The sequence below is a fragment of the Erinaceus europaeus genome, chromosome 6 (assembly GCF_950295315.1).
Source record: "Erinaceus europaeus chromosome 6, mEriEur2.1, whole genome shotgun sequence".
Lineage (NCBI taxonomy): Eukaryota > Metazoa > Chordata > Mammalia > Eulipotyphla > Erinaceidae > Erinaceus > Erinaceus europaeus.
In genome coordinates this window covers 21,431,943-21,451,496 of record NC_080167.1, presented here as the reverse complement: position 1 = coordinate 21,451,496, position 19,554 = coordinate 21,431,943, and the positions used below count along the sequence as shown (strand labels likewise).

Sequence of the window (19,554 nt, the reverse complement as noted above, 5' to 3'; positions counted from 1 at the left end):
TGGCTAAAGGACTCTTGTTTCAGCTAGAATAGCTGTTTGGACCAAAAAAAAAAAATGTGAGTAGCCATTCTTAGTCTTTTTTATTTTTTGATCACCTATCAAGTATCTGAAATGGTAGCTTCTTAGATTCTTAGAAAAAGAATCCTCCCACAAATGGGGAAAAATTCAGTCTAGTCAACAGTGTTTAGTGGGGCTGAGGATAGCATTTGAGAGTAGCTGTGATCTGTCGGCTACCTAGTATCTCTAGGGCACATCTGTGGGAAATTTAGACAATGGCATGGATAGTCAGAAAACAAAACAAACAAACAAACAACAACACAACCTCATGATTGCAATTCTGGGGCGGGGAAATCTCTATTTAATTTAAGATATATAACGTATTTATTATCAGGACTGGGTGGTGGTGCACCCAGTCGAGCGCTCATGTTAGTATGTGCAAGGTCCCAGGTTCTAGCCCCAACTCTGCCTGCAGGGCAGGCATTTCACAAGCAGTGGAGCAGATCTACAGGTGTCTTTCTCGCTCCCTCTTTATGTCCCCTTTCCCTTCTCAATTTCTATCTCTCCTGTCTAGGAAGGAAAAAAAAAAGGCTGCTGGCAATGGTGGATTCTTTGTGCAAGCAATAACCTTGGTGGTAATAAAAGCCCATTAGAAAATAAAATATTAATTTCTTATTTTCAATAAAGGACAGCTACTGTTAATTTCAAGGCAATAAATATGGGGTATGATTTAGAAATTCACTTCTGTAAATCCAGTTCTATGCTTTGTCATCCAATTGATCTCTTTCACTCTACTCCTCTTCCATTTCCCTTCTACTTACCACAATTTAGTTCAACAGTAAAAAAATGTTGATTCTAATGAAAAAATACATATATTGATTTTTAATGATTATTAGCATTTGATTATATACACGTTACAATGCAGGTGCATTTTTTGAATAAGAAATATATTCAGGGCAGTCGGGTGGTAGCACAGCTGTTAGTTAAGCACAGTTGGAGCAAAGCACAAGGACTGGCGTAAGGATCCCTGTTGGAGCCCCCGGCTCCCCATCTGCAGGGGGGTCCGCTTCACAGGCGGTGAAGCAGGTCTGCAGGTGTCTATCTTTCTCTCCCCCCTGTCTTCCCCTCTCTCCATTTCTCTCTGTCCTATCCAACAACGACGACAATAATAATAATCACAACAAAAAAACCACAAGGACAACAAAAGGGAATAAATATTTAAAAAAAATATATTCAATGGTTACTGGGAATTATGAAGTCATTATTATAGATATCATGCCCCAGTGAAACCTTCGTGGAAAAAAAGAAAAAGAAAGAAGGTAGATGCAGCTTCACATTAAAGTGACCGGGGGTTGGGCGGTAGCGCAGCAGATTAAGCTCACCTGGCCTGAAGCTCAAGGACCCGCCTAAGGATCCCGTTTCGAGCCCCCTAATCCCCACCTGCAGGGGAATCGCTTCACAGGCGGTGAAGCAGGTCTGCAGGTGTCTATCTTTCTCTCCCCCTCTCTGTCTTCCCCTCCTCTCTCCATTTCTCTCTGACCTATCCAACAATGAACGACGTCAACAACAACAATAATAACCACGACAAGGCTACAACGACAAGGGCAACAAAAGGGGAAAAATGGCCTCCCGGAGCAGTGGATTCATGGTGTAGGCACTGAGCCCCAGCAATAACCCTGCAGGCAAAAAGAAATATAATGACCTCGACAACTCAGGGTTGATATGCAGTGCAGACACTGACTGCCACAAACATCAGAAGAAGGGATGCTAGGGCCTAAGCCTCAGTTTCCCCATCAGTGGGGTGAGAGGGACAGTGGAGTAGACCAGTAGTCTGGACAACACTGTTAAGAAATTTCAGAGTCCCATTTAGACCTGTTGAGTCAGAAGCTAGGGGAGGGCTTGGGCTCAGTGCTCAGTGCTCAGTGCTTAACACATTCCCTAGGTGATGCTGAGTCTCCTATCACAGAAGCCCTGAAAACAGAAAACCTCAGTCAAAGGCACTGTGCCATATTAACACTTTACAATTCTGTAGGAAATATAAAAAAGGGGGGGCAGCAGAAAGTATAAGAAGGAAAAGAGAGAAAACAGACACTCAGCAAAGTAAAGAAAGGATAGACAGCATGCATATCTCAGAGAGTGAGCATCTTGTGAAGAACTACACTCACTTTCCTCATCTTCCTTACTACTTAAAAGTCTTACAGCTCTAGTTCATTTCTGTGATCACAGACATCAGAAGTAAAACATCTGTTGTTTTCCTAGCCAAGTAATAATAACACTATTTTCCTCAAAAAAGCCATATTTACCTACTAAGGCAAATTCACCTCATTTGACTTGGTTGTTGGTTTACAAGATTTTTTTTTAAAAAAAATGTATGTGTGTGTGTATGTATATATATACATACACACACACACATATATATATGCAGCATGCTTTTCTGATGTTGCTTTGGGATGTCTCAGGAATTCTGGAAAGGGACAATGAACAACATGGAGTTTTGACTTCTCAAAATGGGCAATCAACAGACCCATTCCCAGGTCCCTATGGGCCAGTTGCGAGTCAGGGTAGAATTGTTTCATGGTCATTGGGATGATCATTTCCAGAATGAGAGATGAGGAACCACCAGTCACTCCATATGGCCAAGGCTGAGGCCCTACTACTTAAAGCTTGGTGGAAATACCCTGTGCAGGGAGAAGAACCCCTCTGCAAAGAGATTTGTGTGCATCTGTAGAGGAAGCTCTCTGGCTGGCATCCTCCACTGAAGTTGGAGGGCTTGCTCTTAGCTGGAGGCTTGAAGAAGAAGGAAGGCAAATGGCTTTCCCGACACCTGTTGGCAAAGTGGGCAGCTTCTTCAGGTTCCCTGAGCTGACCAGGTATTAACTCATCTCTCTTCAGCACCCACCTTTGTACACAGGCAGGAAGGGGAACCCAGGAGGGGTGGGTGCAGGGCCACCAGAGGGAGGTGGGGTTTACTTTGCGGATTGGGGCTCACAGCTGTCACTCTGAAAGGGTGGGGCTTTTTTTTTTTTTTTTTTTGAAACGCTTGGAAGGCAAAACCCCAAACCCGCACCGGGCAGCGCGGCGCTCGCGTCCGCTCCGGATGCGGTCCTGGCCAAGCGGGGCCCGGGCGCCGGCGGACGGGTGGCAGCTGCGGCGTCCAGCCGGCTTCCCGCGCCCGCTCTCCCTCCCCCGCGCGCAGCTGGCCCGGCGCCCCCCAGCGCCTGGGGGGCGCCCCGCGTCTCCGCAGCCGGTCGTGCGCTCTGCGCGCCCGGAGCCCGCGAGCCCTACCCCGCCAGGGCTGGCGTCGGCTCCGGAGCGGCTGCACCCCAGCAAACTTTGGGCGCCGGCGTGCGCGCCAGCCCCGGGGCGCGGCGGGCCCGGGATGGGGGCCGTGAGCTCGCGCGCCCCGCGCCGCCCCTCGCGCCGGGCCGCTCGGCTGGGGGCCTGGGCGCCGCCTCCGCCAGAGCGCCGGGCGCTGCAGCCCCGCCGCCTCTGCGCCCGCGCCGGCACCTGCTAGCCAGCTCCGAGCCCTGCGCGCCGCCACAGTCCTGTGCACCCTTTTTGGACCGCCCGGGGGCCACTCCGCGCCGGGGGCGCAGGGGAAGGAGCACATCCTCGGGGATGCACCGGAGCGTTGCCCGGTGGGCGTGAAACGACGAGGTGGCGTCTGGGACCCAGGAGGGCAACTCCAAGTCCCCGCGCGCTCGGCGCCCCGGCCAGGCCATGGGGTGGCGGGGGCTCGGCGCTGGGCGCTGGGGCCGCGGGGGTGCCTAGCCCAGCTCTCTTCCGCCGCCGGCACCGCCCCGGGCCTCCGGGGGCTCGGCCACTCTCCACTTGGCCCAGACGGCCCCTGGGAGCCTAGGACGTGAGCTCCGGGGCTCCAGCATGTGTCCGTCTGACATGGGGGCGCGGTGGCACCATTGGTCTCCTGTGCTCATCAGCCTGGCCGCCCTGTTCTCCAAAGGTGAGTGAAGCGACCTTCGCCTCAGACGCTGGGACTAACTTTGCTGGAAGTGCTTGTGTGGGGTGGTGTGCGTGCGTGGCTGAGGTGTTGGGGAGCCGGGACGTGGGTGTGCGGGTGCCGGTGCGGGTGCGCGCATATGTGCCTGCGTAAGGCAACCGGGAGCTGGCCTCCAGTGCCTCCCACTTGAACACTTGGAGGTGGGGATACCCAGGTGAGACTGCAGAGGGACTGGAGGGAAAAAAGCCCCCTGCCAGGTGCTCACTGAGGGACTCCCCCATCCCCCCAGAAGGTTGTTACAGGGACTAGGGACTGAGCTAGATAGAGGTGGGCAAGGGTGACAAGACTTGTTGGCAGGGTTGTAGAATTTGGTATTGACTTTTCCTGCCGACCTGTTAGCAAATAGGGGTGTTCTTCGAGTGGCAGTGATGCTGGGTGCACCAGAGGTAGCAGCACTTGTGTCAAGGGGCCACCCAAGAGGTGGCACGAATCTCCTTGCCTGGCCTCTTCCTGCTTCCTGCTTCACAGGCTGCACGGTGGAGTTTGAACCTGCACTTGTAACTGACTTATCCCATCAGGTATCCCCCCTCCCCATTTGCTTTCTCCATGTTCCCTTCCTTGCTCCCTGCCCTTCATCTAAACAGCAAGTTTGGAGGTTCAGGAAACAGATTTCCTGGGGAAAAAAAAAGTGATTCGATTCACACAGAAGATTGCAGAAAGTGCCAGCAATTTTTCCTTGTTATTGATCTGGGCTGTGTATGTGGGGGGCACCCACTTTTCCTACAGAAAAATGTTTTAGGAGGAAAGAGTTTCTTCATTCTTTTCGTTCTTTCTCTCTTTCCATTGTCTGAGGGGGGGGGGGGCAGGCACCATATCACCAATGCTTCCTTTAGTGCATTTGGGGCCGGGCTTGAACCTGGGACTCTGCACTTGGCAAAACAGACTTACTTAGCCATCCCAGGAAGAGATTTTCAGCAATCATAATTATGAGTGATTGCCCCTCGAACAACCCTGTAAACAACTTTTTTTTTTCCCCTGAGAGGATGTTGGAGATGAGGTCTCTTATAGAAACTTCAAAGCCAATTATCATGCCCACAGCCTTATAATTACAGGGATTTTCTGAGCCCTTCCTGAACCACTGGGGCTACAAAGCTGTGGCAGTGATAACATAGTTAGGTGACTCCCTAGCTGGGGATTGGTCAAATTTAGGAAAAAGAACATGGCTACCCCCTACCCCCATACTCCACTCTCCACAGCTTTTTGAAGTACAGACTTGATGCCTTCCGTTGTTGTTAGAACAGCCCCCAGGACCAGTGGTTCTGGAATTTATGATGTGCACAAGAAACCAACCAACCAAAACAAACAAACAAAGAAAAAAGGTTGTTGTATTCAGTAAATCTAACCCCAGAGACCTGAGGTGAACACTCCTCCGTCCCCCTCCTTCCCAGTCCCCAGCAACAGCAGCCCAGCCACTGCAGTCTGCTCTAAGCCATGCTTTTTATTGGTTGTCTCTTGGTGTCTATATAATAGGAATAGGCGTCTCTGTTTTTATGCTGCAGTAACAAGACTTTATTAAGAAAGGTACAGTATTGCTTTGTGAATAGGATCTAGCGATTGTGTTTTCTGGGCTGTGTACATAAGTTCTGGTGCTGATCGCTCTATTAGATTGAGCAGTCTCAAAAGAGTGGTGGTGCCTGTGAACTTTCTCACGTGGCAACACTGACAGTGCCCTGCACATGAGGAGCTGTGGAGTGTGGTGATGTCCCTTCTAGGTGGCTAAAACTCAGCTTGCGAGATGCTGCTCTAAACCCAGCACTGGTTTTATTTAGTGTGTTGCTTGGGAAAACAACTCCAAAGTGATTAAGATGTGTGGAAAATATTGTACAGCACTTAGCACAGTGATGAGCCTATGGCAACATGCCAGTGATCATACCATTAATGTTTTCAAGTTGTAGACCATTTCATGGTGGGGGCAGACATGTTACAGTGCACAAGGATCCAGGTTCAAGTCCCTGGTCCCCACCAGTGGAGGGAAAACTTCACAAGTGATGGAGCAGTGCTGTAGGTGTCTCCCTTTTCTTTCTCTTCATTCTCTGTCTCCCACTTACTTCTTTATATCTCTGTCTCTATCTAATAAATAAGATAATAAAAAAAAGAATATTTCAGGGGCCAGACAGTGCCACACCTGGTTGACTGTTCAAATAACCATCACAAAGACCAAGGTTTGAGTCCCCACTTCCCACCTGTGTGTGTGGGGACACTTCATGAGTGGTTAAGTAAGTCTGTAGGTGTCTCTTTTCTCTCTCTCACTCTCTATCTCCTTCTCTCAATTTTTAACTCTTGTATCTAATAAAAAACAGGAGGAAAAAAAGAAGGAAAAAGTGGCCATTGGAATCAGTGGATTCCTAGTGCAGCCTTGAGTCCCAGCAATATCCCAAGTGGAAAGAAAAAAAGTTACAAATTGTGTGGTGCAGATATGACCTGTGAACACATGGATGGTTTACTTCTTTGTCCTGGGTATTCAGATCACTTTCTCCTGTAAGAATCTCCTACCACTTAATGGGTCGTTCTGAACCAGCTTGAAATCACACATTGACTGTCTTTGGAAGTGTTTTGTTTGGCACATCTGTTCCAGGGACAGTGGCTGTATTCATGTGACCCTGTCTCAGAGCCCTGATGCCCAAGTACTGCCTGCATCCAGCCTGGTGCCATGGCCCTCCTGCACTGGGCTTTCTTTTTAAAAATATTTATTTATTTATTCCCTTTTGTTGCCCTTGTTGTTTTTTATTATTGTTGTAATTATTATGGTTGTTGTTGTCATTGTTGGATAGGACAGAGAGAAATGGAGAGAGGAGGGGAAGACAGAGAGGAGGAGAGAAAGACAGACACCTGCAGACTTGCTTCACGGCTTGTGAAGCAACTCCCCTGCAGGTGGGGAGCTGGGGGCTCGAACAGAGATCCTGATGCCAGTTCTTACACTTTGCACCACATGTTCTTAACCCACTGCGCTACCGCCTGACTCCCTGCACTAGGCTTTCTGAGGGCAACTCTCTGCAGAGTTTCTACATGTAGTGCTTCCCTCCTAGATCAGAAGGGAGGCATATGGGGAGCAGAGCATCACCTCTTACTAAGGAAATTCTGTCCTCTCACAGCACTGAACTGGAAAGAGAACTTAGTTTTATAGTGACTGGTATCTTCTGCAGACTTTGAGAGGAAAAGACATAATCAAGAGGGAGTTTGTGTGTGAGAAAGGTTCTAGTGGGCATTTGTGTCTATTGTTGACAAAGCCTTCCTGCTTTAGTATCTCCATTATCATAGCAAGAAACCAAGGAGAGAGGTGTGTGTTTTGCTTTGAACATGACACCTGGGCGTGGATGTGGGACAGTCTCAAACAGGTGTGGGTAGAAGGGTGCCTAGTACATTCTGGGCACCCTTGCCCGGCACCCTTTCAGATCTCAGATTGTACAAACGCTTGTCCTTTATTGTCTGGTATAGTCAGTACAATGTGGCATTAACTTTGTCCAGGACCAAGACCAGTCTTTTCTTTCTTTCTTTTTTTTTTTCTGCAACTTTTTCTTTCTGAATCCCAGTAGATGGGCAAGAGAAAGAGCTCTTCTTTGTCTCTTCCCTTTCAGAAGGTTCATTGTGTTGGTTTTGGAAGAGACTGTATTTCAGTTTAGAGCTCTCATTAGAGAGAGCTGGCCAGTGGCACCCAGTTAAGCACACATAATAAGCACACTAAGTTCAAGGACTCAAGCAAGGATCTGGTTCAAGCCCCTGGCTCTCCAACTGCAGGAGGGACACTTCACAAGTGGCAAAGCAGGTCTGCTGGTGTCAATCTTTCCCTCTCTCTCTTCTCTCTCAATTTTTCTTTGTCCTAGCTAATTAAAAAGGAAAAAAAAAAGTCCACTAGGAACAGTGGATTCATAGTGCCAGCACTGAGCTCCAGCAATAACCCTGGAGGCAAAAAAAAAAAAAAAAAATAGGTGAGGTACTTAAGAGGCACAAGGAACAGATTTGTCCCTCAGCTCCAATCTGAAATTTTGCTAAGTGATCAGCTGTCTTTCATTCTGACCTGCTGTCTGAGAATTGAGGTTTTGTCAGCAGTTGAGAACAGAAGAAAATATTCAGATATGACCCAGGCCCAAATTGGCCTTCATGAAACTAGTGACAAAATTACATGAGTGTGTCTTAGCAGAAAGGCCACCAATCATTTGCTAGAGTGGGAGGAGATGGCAGACAAGTGGTGCTGAGGTGACAAGAGTTTCTTGGGTCTGTCTAGTCAGCAGCTTCTTCTGCTTTCTTAGTCACTTTGGAAGGGGTAGGGCCAAGAATGAGGGTTACAGTTCAGACCCTCTTTCCACTCCATAAACAGAGGAGCTGATCAAGGATGATGTCTGCAGCCCCATGACTACCTGTGCCCTTTCTAGCCTCAGACCAAGGAGGATATGACCTCAGGACTGGAGTCCAACATCCAGGCATGACCTTTAATCAGAAAGCCAGATTCTGGGACTGGAGATAAATTGCCCAGCTGATTTCACAGTGACGGTGTATGAGACTTTGAGTTTATGCCCCAGAGCCACATGGGTTGCCCCATGGATAATAGGCAGTGCTGAGGTGACTCTTCCTAACTCCCCCACCTAATCAAACCAATGGGAAAATAGGCCATTATGGTAGCTCAGTGGTATTGTTGATCTATAAGACTTTGCATTCATTCCAATGGTCTCATTCAAGTAAATGCCAGGGCCCGTGCAAGGAGCTGGGCTCAGGACCCCGCTCCTCACTACAGTGGAGACACTTCACAAGTGGTGAAGCAGGTTTGCAGGTGTCTATCTTTCTCTCTTCCTCTCTGTCTCCCCCACCCCCAATTTCTCTGTCCTATCGAATAAAATGAAAAAAAAAAAAAGGAAAAAATGGCTGTGAGCCGCTGTCACAGAAACAGAAACTATCCCCATCCCTATGTTCTACCCATGAATCTGGCAGTGAGTGGGAGAACAGAGAACTGAGGTAGGGACAGGTTTTCCTGGTTTGCGTCAGTACCTCACTGAGCTTAGATGACATTTCCCACCTCTCCTATCCAGGCCCAGGGGGGCATCTCACTGAGCCTCAAATTCCTTCCTGTTCCTTCCCTAGGCCCTACCTCTATTCACCATGACCTGCCATAGGAAGTGTTCCCATCTTGGTTTCCTCATTTGCACATCTGGGTGACTGTTTCTGGTGCCATCTTGTCTATTACATCAGGGGCTATAACTGTTGAGGGACAGGAAGTTCTAAAGGACACAGACACTGCTGCACCAAAATGTACTGGGGGAAAGAGAAACTAACGCTTGTTTTCCCCACATTTAAAAAAGTCTGGCATGCATTATCTCAACAAAGAATTGAGAAGTGAACAAGATTTTCAGGAATTTTAAACTTTATTTAGGAAAATTGAGAACATTCATATGTTAGGCCAAGAGAGGAGAGAGAAAAACGGAGAAGCCCCCAGAGCTATCTTTACTCACCTGTTGATGGGGGGTGCTCACCCAGGGCAGGGAACCCTGATGGACAGAGGGAGAGGGAGGGAGAAGGAGGGAGAGAGAGGGCGCAGAGTTCATACTCACATGGTGACCTGGAAATACAGAGAGCAAGCCATGCCCATAGGTCTAGCTTTTAACACCCAAGCCCTGCCTCCACCTTTCCAAGCCACACCTGTCACCACTCCCATTTGCTGGGTGGCAGTTTCCTTCCCCAGGTGTGGTGCAGTAGTGTCTGTGTCCCCTTAGGTACTTCCTGTCCCTCAACAACTCCTCTACCTGTGCATAACTTAGGATTTTTTTAGATTATCATTATCATCATTTTTTGAACGACGCATAAAGGCAGAAAGAGAGTGAAAGAAGCCTTTGTTCATTTAGTGCAGTGGCGACTGGCCTTGAACCTGGGTCATGGACATGACAAAGCAGTGCCCTATCCAAAATAGTGACTTATTTTGCCAGCCTGGATTTTTCTCATTATATGAACTACATGCTCACCGTTTCCTTTGCAAATATTCACTTAAAACATTTTTACAATTTGCGACTCTATCTTGGTATTTCATTCAGGTATTAATAAATAGCTTAAAGGGCCCTTGCGTTTTCATTGAGAAAGGTGGGAGGAGAGAAAATGTTTGTCATCATAGCATGAACAAAACAAAACAAAACCCTACTTTCAATGCATATGTTTAGAAATGTTTAACTACAAGCAATGTGAACTCTAAAATCAAATCTAAGGAATAATAATAATAACCCAAGAAGTAAATAGCTGCAAACTCTTAGAATTTACAAATTGAGGACAAAGCAATTCTCTAAATTTAGTACTAAGCTATTAGCTGCAGTATACTCACAAAAAAAATGGTAGTTTCTATGAGATCTTCTATTTATATTCTTTGTATTATTTATGAATAATTCAGATACTGTATGTTACTTCTGCAGACTTGTAGTGATACTCAACATTGAATATTGTTTAGTCATTTTTCGTTTTTTTTTTTTTTTTTGTACCAGAGCACTGCTCTGCTCTGGCTTATGGTGATGCAGGGAATTGAACCTGGGACTTCGGAGCCTCAGGCATGAGAGACTTCTTTGCCTAACCATTATGTTATCTACCCCTGCCCCTTTTTGTTTGTTTGTTTTTAAAATCATTTTTTAATATGTCCTTGCTAAAATTAGATGGTGTCTTAGAAATACTGCCCATCTAATTTATATCAAAGCACAATACTTAGAATAAATTATTCTAAACAACTGATGATAGATAATGAAATCATATATATATATATATATATATATATATATATTTTATCCAGAGCACTGCTCAGCTTGGTTTATGGTGTGTGTGTGGGGGGTTGAATCTGGGACTTTGGAGCCTTAGGCATGAGAGTTTCTTTGCATAGCTATTATGCTATCTACCCTCTCCAGAAATAACGTATTCATGAAAATTATAATAAAAAGTCTATATTTAAGCAGTACTACCATCAGATTGTGCTATAGTAATCAGTGTAATGACAGCACCAGTTTTTGGAATTTAGCTACAAAAGATGCAAATAAATATGGCATGAGCTAAAACGTGCAGATGTGGTGCCTTGGTTGTGGGTATTTGGGGCCAGCTGCCTTGGAAACCTGAGTCATATCAGCAGATGACCTCAGATCTCTGGGTTCCCACAGTATGACCTTCCTCCAGGGGTCCTCAGGATTCAGGGAGCCCGACACCCCAACACCTGACACCCCAACACCCCAACACCTGTGGACGCAGCAGCAGGAATAAAAAGGGCCCTAAAGAAAGACAAGAGGTAAGAAGTGGGATGTATACCCACACTTAAAGACATACATATGTGCAGATGTAAAGCTATACTCCTGAAGTTTTACAATCCTGTAGAGAAATGTGAAGTTATTTTTTAAATAAAAGGCTTCTCTGGGTTATGGCTGTTACCTGAACTGGAATGTGCCCAGCTGCTGCCTGTTGGAATTGTTTTCTTTCCTCTTATTTTATTCTGATGGACTCAGCAGTTATCTAGTTGTCTTAAACTCTTCCTTGGGAGAATCAGATTTCCTTTCCATGGTAGTGCATGGTGTTCATCAATTCTTTCTCTTCTCTCTCTCTCTTTTTTTTCTTCTCTTTTCTTTTCTTCTCTTTTATGTTTTATCTGTTGGATAGAGACTGAGAGAAATTGAAAGAGAAAGAGGAGATAGGGAGAGAGAAAGAGACACACCTTCAGACCTGAGGGCTTGAACCCTAGTCTTTGCACATGCTAACATGTATGTCCAATCATATGTGCCATCACGTGGCCATGTCTCTGAGTCTTTGTCTGTGAATTTACCTTGGTTTTGAAGAGATTTTTGAATCTTACAGGTGGATTTCAGGTTTTTTATGCACAGTGAAGATTTCTTTTGTTTTTAAGCAGAACGTTTCCTCCTCAAGCAATCGCTGAAACTGAGTGACATGTTTGTCATGCGTGTCAGGCAGACTTTGATGTTTCATCTCCAGCTTCTGAATCTTATGATCCAGGTGTGAGTTTTCATGCTACAAAGATGCTTCATTAGTTTGCACAGACTAGATGTTTGACTTGAAAGTACAGTCCTTTTCCTTTCTTCCCACAGTTGCCTCTTTATTTTTTACTTGTTTTACTATCTTTATTGGATAGAGACAGCCAGAAATTGAGAGGGAAGGGGGGTCATAGAGAGGAAGAGAGACAGAGAGACACCTGCAGCACTGCTTCACCACTTGCAAAGCTTTCCCCTGAAGGTGGGGACAGGGGGCTTGAAGCAGGATTCTTGGGCATTGTAACCCATCATTCAACCAGGCGCATCACCCCACGGCCCCTCCACAGTTGCCTCTGTATTTTCCTTTTTAGGATGTCAGGGTACACATTGGAGCCAGCATCATCCATGACACCTTTTTTTAATTAAAAAAAATTGTATATATATTTTTTTGTTTTTGGGTAAAGCAGAAATTGAAAGGGTAGGGAATAGAGAAGGAAAGAGAAAGTGAGATACCTACAACCTTGCTTCTCCACTCATGAAGCTTTCTCCCTGCAGATGGGGAATGGGGGCTTGAACCCTGGTCCTTGTGCACTGTAATGTATTCACTCAACCAGGTGTGCCACCGCTTGGCCCTCATGACACCTTTCAGATCAAGTTATTCATCCAGGCCCAGGGTAGTGGCCATTATCTGTTTCATTCCTCTGCTGGTTTTTCATGTGCGTAGATCTATATGATAATTTCAAAAGGGCAGGCAGAGTGAGAGTCTCCAGTGGGTTTTCTCCCCCCCCCCTTTTGTTGCCCTTGTTGTTGTAGCCTTGTTGTGGTTATTATTGTTATTATTGTCACTCGTTGTTGGATAAGACAGAGAGAAATGGAGAGAGGAGGGGAAGACAGAGAGAGGGAGAGAAAGATTGACACTTGTAGACCTGCTTCACTGCCTGTGAAGCAACTTCCTTGCAGGTGGGGAGCCGGGGGCTTGAACCAGGATCCTTAGGCCTGTCCTTGCACTTTGCGCCACATGCGCTTAACCCGCTGCGCTACTGCCCGACCCCTGGTGAGTTTTCATCAGTCCAGGTAAGGTGACTTCATTTCTTCTTCAGGATCCGCTCCCTGTGAATGGGTGAAAGTACTTATCTTTATTTCTCCTTTTCCTGTCTTCTTTCTTGAATAAGCAGTTCTGGGCTCTCTAGAAAATGAGAGTTGCCATTTAAAACATGTTTCTTCTGATGTTCTCCATTGTTCTTTGATGGTTTTGAGATAGATTTTTCATCAGTGACTTGGGAAAGTTGAGAAATAAGTCGTCCTGGTGTCTTTTCTAGAAAGTCAACAGTGTCCTGAACTGATGACTTCAGATTTGTGCTCAGGGCTTAGCAGTACATGATATGTAATATAAGGAGACCCTACATGGCCTGGGGGATGTCACTGGATTATGCCAGTAGCCCAATATTCTTACTACGTGGTCCAAGACCTATATCACTGGTAGAATACCTTTTCTGACGCCTTCCTAGTTCTCAGTATTGTTTGGTGATGGCCAAAGTCACCTCAGCAACACATGCCGTGATGTCCCAGGGGAAACCAGGGTGACCCAAGATATGCTCTTAGAAATCCGCAGGGGGTTCAGGGCCAGGTGGTGGGTGGTGCTGTACACAGTTGAACGCACGTTACCATATGCAAGGACCCTGGGTTCCAGTCCTCACTCCCCACCTACAGGGGGAAAGCTTTGGTAATGGTGAGGCAGGTCTGCAGGTGTCTCTTGTTCTCTGTCCCCCCCTTTCAATTTCTCTCTGTTGTATTAATAAAGTAAAAAGAAAAGAAAAAGAAAAAATTGAACCCCAGTCATAACCCTGGTAGCAATTTAAGATAAATAATAATGATAATAAAAAGAAAGACATCAGCAGTGGAGTTTCAAGCTTCAGGATGCTTTGACACATGATCCAGGATTTAGGCAGCAGGCCTTCCGTGGATGTGCTGGTTCCACAGCTCTACCTCCAAGTGCTGGTGTCCTTGACCTCAGTGAGAACCTTGAAGAGCTCCATCTCTAAGTAAACAGGTGCCTGGCAACCAAGAGGCCAATCAGATTGGGAAGGGGAGACCAGCTAGATTCCAAAGAACATAGCTCACTGTGCAAAGGACTGTTCAGGTTGGCTGGACTGACTGAATCTTATGTCTGATACTACATGATGCTGAACTTTTCTTTTTACTATACATTTTCGTTAGTGATTTGCAAGATTATAAGCTAATAGGGGTATAATTTCAGACTACTCCCACTACCAAAAGTCCCCAACCCCTTCCTAAGGTTAGTAATCACCATAGTTCTCTTAAGGTCATAGATGAGGGTTCTCTCTCTCTCTCTCTCTCTCTCTCTGTATATATATATATTCAAGTCATGATGCTGACCTTTTCAGTTAAAAAAATAAGTCTGTCAAAAACCAGTTTTCACCTGGAAAAGAACTTCTCTGAGTACCGTGCAAATTATGTTCTTCTCTCCATAGTAACCAAGGCCAGCTTGACTCAAAACCAGTGAAGTGTGAGGTATATGACCTATTTATGGTTATAGTTTGGGTCAGTATTATCTCTCTTTTCTACATATTTTTCTGAAAGACAAAAAGAAAACAAACAAAAAATGACAAAGATCTCAGTGGAATATTATTTGAGCTGATGTTTTGAGTTTGTGCTTTCTGTCTTACAACTTGAACTTTACCTCCCCAAAAGAACACTTTTATTTATTTTTTTATTACATTTATTTATTTATTAGATAGAGACAGCCAGAAATTGAGAAGAAGGGAAAATAGGGAGAGAGACAGAGAGATACCTGCAGCCCTGCTTCACTACCTGTGAAGTCGCCCCCTGCAGGTGAGGACCAGGGGCTTGAACCTGGGTCTTTACACACTGTAATGTGAACTCTCAACCAAGTGCGCCAGCACCCAGCCCCCTAAAACAGCACTTTTACTTTTACTTCATCATCAGAGTTTTCTTGGTGTACACTAGTTTCAGGTTCGGTCACCCAGATCATGTAGTGTTTCTGGAGATCTGACCCACCCTTTCCTGGATAAAAGCTACTTCTTCCTATCTCTTCTGTTCCCCATACAGGAGCATCACACCCCTGACCAGTCTCAACCCCTCCCTCTCAGAACTTAGTTCAAGGTGTCATTTCCTCCCTCTGATTATTAGATCACAGCAGAATCTCCTTCTATGCAGAAAGCTGTCTTATTCATGCTCACCTTGGAGCTGGTGTTCCCTCATATAAGTGTGTGTTTCTGTAGGTTTGCCATCAGAGTTGAAGTAGCTATATAGAGGACTGTTTAAACAATGACCATCAGCTTCAAAACAATAGTAATCCCTAAATTAATTCATGAATTTAGGGACAAAGTAATAAAAAATACTGTGACATTTAATATGCCTTTCTTTTTTTTTTGAAGACTTTATTTATTTATTTATGACAAAGATAGGCAGAGAGAGAAAGAACCCGACATCACTCTGGTACATGTGCTGCCAGGGACTGAACTCGGGACCTTTATGGTTGAGAATCCAGTGCTTTATCCACTGTGCCACCTCCCAGACCACCTAATATGTTCTTCTTATCCTATGGTCTTGTCAGTATTAACATTTTATAAACAAAAACTTTAAATAAATGTCATGACACTTGAATATTGTAATATTCTAGGTTTTACTTTTTTTTTTTTTTGCTTCCAGGGTTATTGCTAAGGCTTGGTGACTGCACCACAAATCCATTGCTCCTGGAGGCTATTTTTTTTCCCTTTTGTTGCCCTTGTTGTTTATCATTGTTGTTGTTATTATTGTTGTTGTTATTGATGTCTTTATTGTTGGATAGGACAGAGAGATGGAGAGAAGTGGGGAAGACAGAGAAAGGGAGAGAAAGATAGACACCTACAGACCTGCCTCACCGCCTGTGAAGTGACGACCCCCCCCCCCCGCAGATGGAGAGCCGGGGGCTCGAACCGAGATCTTTAGGCCTATCCTTGTGTTTCACGCCATGTGCACTTAACCTACTGGGCTACCGCCCAGCCCCCGGGTTTTACTTTTTTTTCATAATCTTCTAAAAGCAATCAAAATGCTTCCCGGAGTCTGAGAACATAGCCTATGTGGGTAGTGCACTGCTTTACATGTTCACAGTCTAGGTTCAGTCTTGACCACCCCCCACCACCACCTTCAGTGGTGCGGTCTCTTATACTCTCTTTTTGCTTCTCTGTATCTATCGAAAACATACCAAGACACATACACACACAGAAAACCAACAATAAAATGCTTGCTGGTTCATTAAATTATATATACGTCTTTATAATAAACAACTCTAGCTCACAGAAAACTTCTAGGTTATAGAAATGGCCCTCATTGTTTGATGTGTCTCTGACTAGCTCAGACACTGATGCTGGCATAAATCACGTTGGATTTTTCCTTTAAATAAAAATCCAATACACAAACTACCTTAACTATAAGGGGCTTAATGATGGGGAAATAATATGTGTGTGAATATTATTTTAATGAGTCTTTATTTTTAAAATGCTAGATTAATACCATATACCAAATATCAGTAAAAACCAGTCATGGCTATTAAACAACAGTAGCGAAACTTAAAGGAAAGAAATAAAAATAACTTGAAGAGGGTACACTTGTAGATGATATGCCCTGTGGTGTGCAGAACCCATTACCATAGAAGCTGGGTCACACCTGTAGGTGAGTCCTAATTCCTGAGTATGTGGCCGAATGCATCTCGTTCAGCTCTCAGCCCTGTATGGGGTAGATTTTAGGAGTGGTGGTTTTTCCAAGATTTGAGTAACTGTGTCTCATGGTCTCATTGCAATAGTGGGGCATTTCCCAGTGGAAGAGCATCCTGTTGGGAGCTGATTTATGGGACATATTAAAATGGACCCTTAACTCAGTAGTCTCAGGATGTCTAAAATACTGCTCATTTGGCAAAAACTACAGTCAAATTTAAACTTAAGGAATTGTCTCAAATACAACATTTCTTTCTTATTTACTTATTATTTTAAAACATTTATTTATTTATTGGAGAGAGACAGCCAAAAATCGAGAGGGAAGGGGGTAAGAGACAGAGAGACACCTGCAGCCCTGCTTCACCACTTGCAAAGCTTTTCCCATGCAAATGGGGACCAGGGGTTTGAACCCGGGTCCTTACGCATTGCAACATGTATGCTCAACCAGGTGCACCACCACCCACCCCTATTTATTTTTCAATATATTTTATTGATTTTATTTTAGTGAGAGAAAAATATATATACACACAGAGAGAGAGAGAGAGATACAGGGAGAAAGATACAGAGATAGAGACTAGAGCACTAGTAGTGGAGGGTTGAACGTAGGACTTCAGAGCCTTAAGCATGAGATTTTCTTTTCATAACTATTATGCTATCAACCCCTGCCCTCAAATATAACCTTTCAAAAGGCCTTAACTGAAACAATTCTAGGGGCCATGCTAACCTTTAGCAAGGCAACCAGCAAGGCCTTGTTCAAGTCAGGTTAGTTTCTTGACATATGTTAGGTTGGTAAAGTTTTTTTTTTTTCCCCAGAGGCTGATTCATGCTTTGGTAGCTCTTACCTTGAAATGATCTCCTTTAATAACACTTTATTTACTTCTGCCACCCTTTGCATTCTGCAAGAAAGAGACACAGCTTACCTGCTAAAGGTGTTAGTAACTGCCAAATAACTGCAGTTACCTTGAGGCATGACAGTGGGCCTGTTTGCCAGTCCTTTCCAGGGCTGTATCCTTGGAATTTTTACTTCCCTGATGGTGGGTGCAGAGCCAGCTTCAGAGGAGACTTAATTTTTTGGTTACATGGTAAGTATTTAAAAATTATTTTATTAGGAGTCGGGCGGTAGCACAGCGGGCTAAACACACATGGTGTGAAGTACAAGGACCTGTGTAAAGATCCTGGTTCGAGTGCCAGGCTCCCCACCTGCAGGGGGTCGCTTCACAAGCCATGAAGCAGGTCTGCATATGTCTTTCTCTCCCTCTCTCTGTCTTCCACGCCTCACTGGATTCCTCTTTGTCCTATCCAGCAACAAGGACAGCAATAACAACAATAATAATAACCACAAGAATGATAAACAACAAGGGCAACAAATGGGAAAAAAATAGCCTCCAGGAGCAGTGGATTCATAGTGTAGGCACTGAGCCCCAGCAATAACCCTGGAGGCAAAAAAAAAAAAAAGCACCTGTTTTATTTATTGTACTTGAATGAGAAAGAGATACAGATACAGGTACTAAGAAACAGAAACACCAGAGCACTGCTCAGTTTTGGTCTATGATGCTGCTGGACAGTTACACCTGGGGCCTTGGAGCCTCAGGCATAAATACTTATGCATAATCATTATGCATGTATTAAGTACTTCTCTGTGACTTATTTTTGTCACCATGGGGTTTCACCATACCACTTTGGGTTGCCTTTTTCTGACTTGAGAGAGAAGGCTAAAGTGGGAAGACCTCCAAGTTCTGAATTTACTCTCAGTGTGGTGCAGGCCTGACTTGATACTGGGTCATTCGTATGGCAAACCAAGTGCCTAAAAAGCTGAACTATATTGCCAGCTACATGTCTGAATGAAGGAAGTGTTTCTGCATCCATTGCAAAGTGTCATTTGTCTTAACTGATGCATTGATATATCTGGCTATATAGTCTCTCCCATCAGATGTAATAGAACTAGTATCCTCAATTTCTACCTTTTTTAAAGAACTCTTGTATTTGGAGCCCTGAGAATAAGCTGACCAGTCTCAGTTTGCCCTTCACTTGCCCATTCTAAGTCTTTCTCTGATGTCTTGGGTTAAATCCAAGAGAAGTCTAGCATGAGAACTATAGTGAAGTGCTAAGTTTGGGGGCCTTTGTTTTGGCTTCCCTTTGATGGTCTGATCAGCAAACTTCTATCCCTTAGAAATTTTTTTGCATCTGAGTTTTGATGTCCAATCTAGTCAATTTTAGGATAGTTCTGTGGGGTCCATGATAGCCTCCAGTAGAGTAAGAATGTCCTTGGTATATTTGACTTTTTCTTTTTAACTTCCCCGATTAACAAACATCTCTCCTCCCATCTAACAACATGGGCAAATTGCACTTGATGTAAGTGGACTTACTTAGTAGGGAAATTTGGCCTTTGTTTTTCTGGAGAGTTCACACCTGGATTTAGTAGCCAGAGGTCCATGAATTTCCTCCCATGTGTATAAAACCTGAGGTAGGGACTGTCCAAAAACTAACCAGTTTAGTTTGGTCTGCTGGATACATTTCTTCAAATATTAATATTTATATCCATTTATAAGTGAACTCTTCTTTTGTGCTCTGGAATAAAGTGGCAAGATTTAAAGCTGACACTGCCTTTAATTTTACAGTTGGATTACCCAATAAAATAACCTGATGTTTACTCAGTCTTCCAGAAATGAGTTAATATCTTTCCTTGTTTTCCATGAGAGGTATACAGTCTGGAGTGGATTGTTTTAGTGTAAACTCTTCAGCTAAATTGTAGAAGGTCACAAGTGACAGTTAATGCCCTTCCTCAAACAACCCAACCTTATGTGGTGGGTTCCTGCTGTTTGGGAGTAGAAGTTATTTTGTCTGTCATTTGAGCCCTTGAGTCTTGGTAAAAGTC

General features: G+C 44.7%; 1 protein-coding gene across 1 annotated transcript in view; it reads left to right on the top strand.

Moving 5' to 3' along the window:
- Nucleotides 1–2,890: 2,890 nt before the first annotated feature.
- Nucleotides 2,891–19,554, top strand: part of LOC103128887 (transmembrane protein 132D) — a 661,492-nt gene continuing 644,828 nt past the window's right edge. Inside the window, exon 1 of the mRNA XM_060192666.1 lies at nucleotides 2,891–3,958. Coding sequence (XP_060048649.1) covers nucleotides 3,880–3,958 — 79 coding nt within the window. The 5' untranslated portion in view covers nucleotides 2,891–3,879. The remainder of the gene's footprint in view (nucleotides 3,959–19,554) is intronic.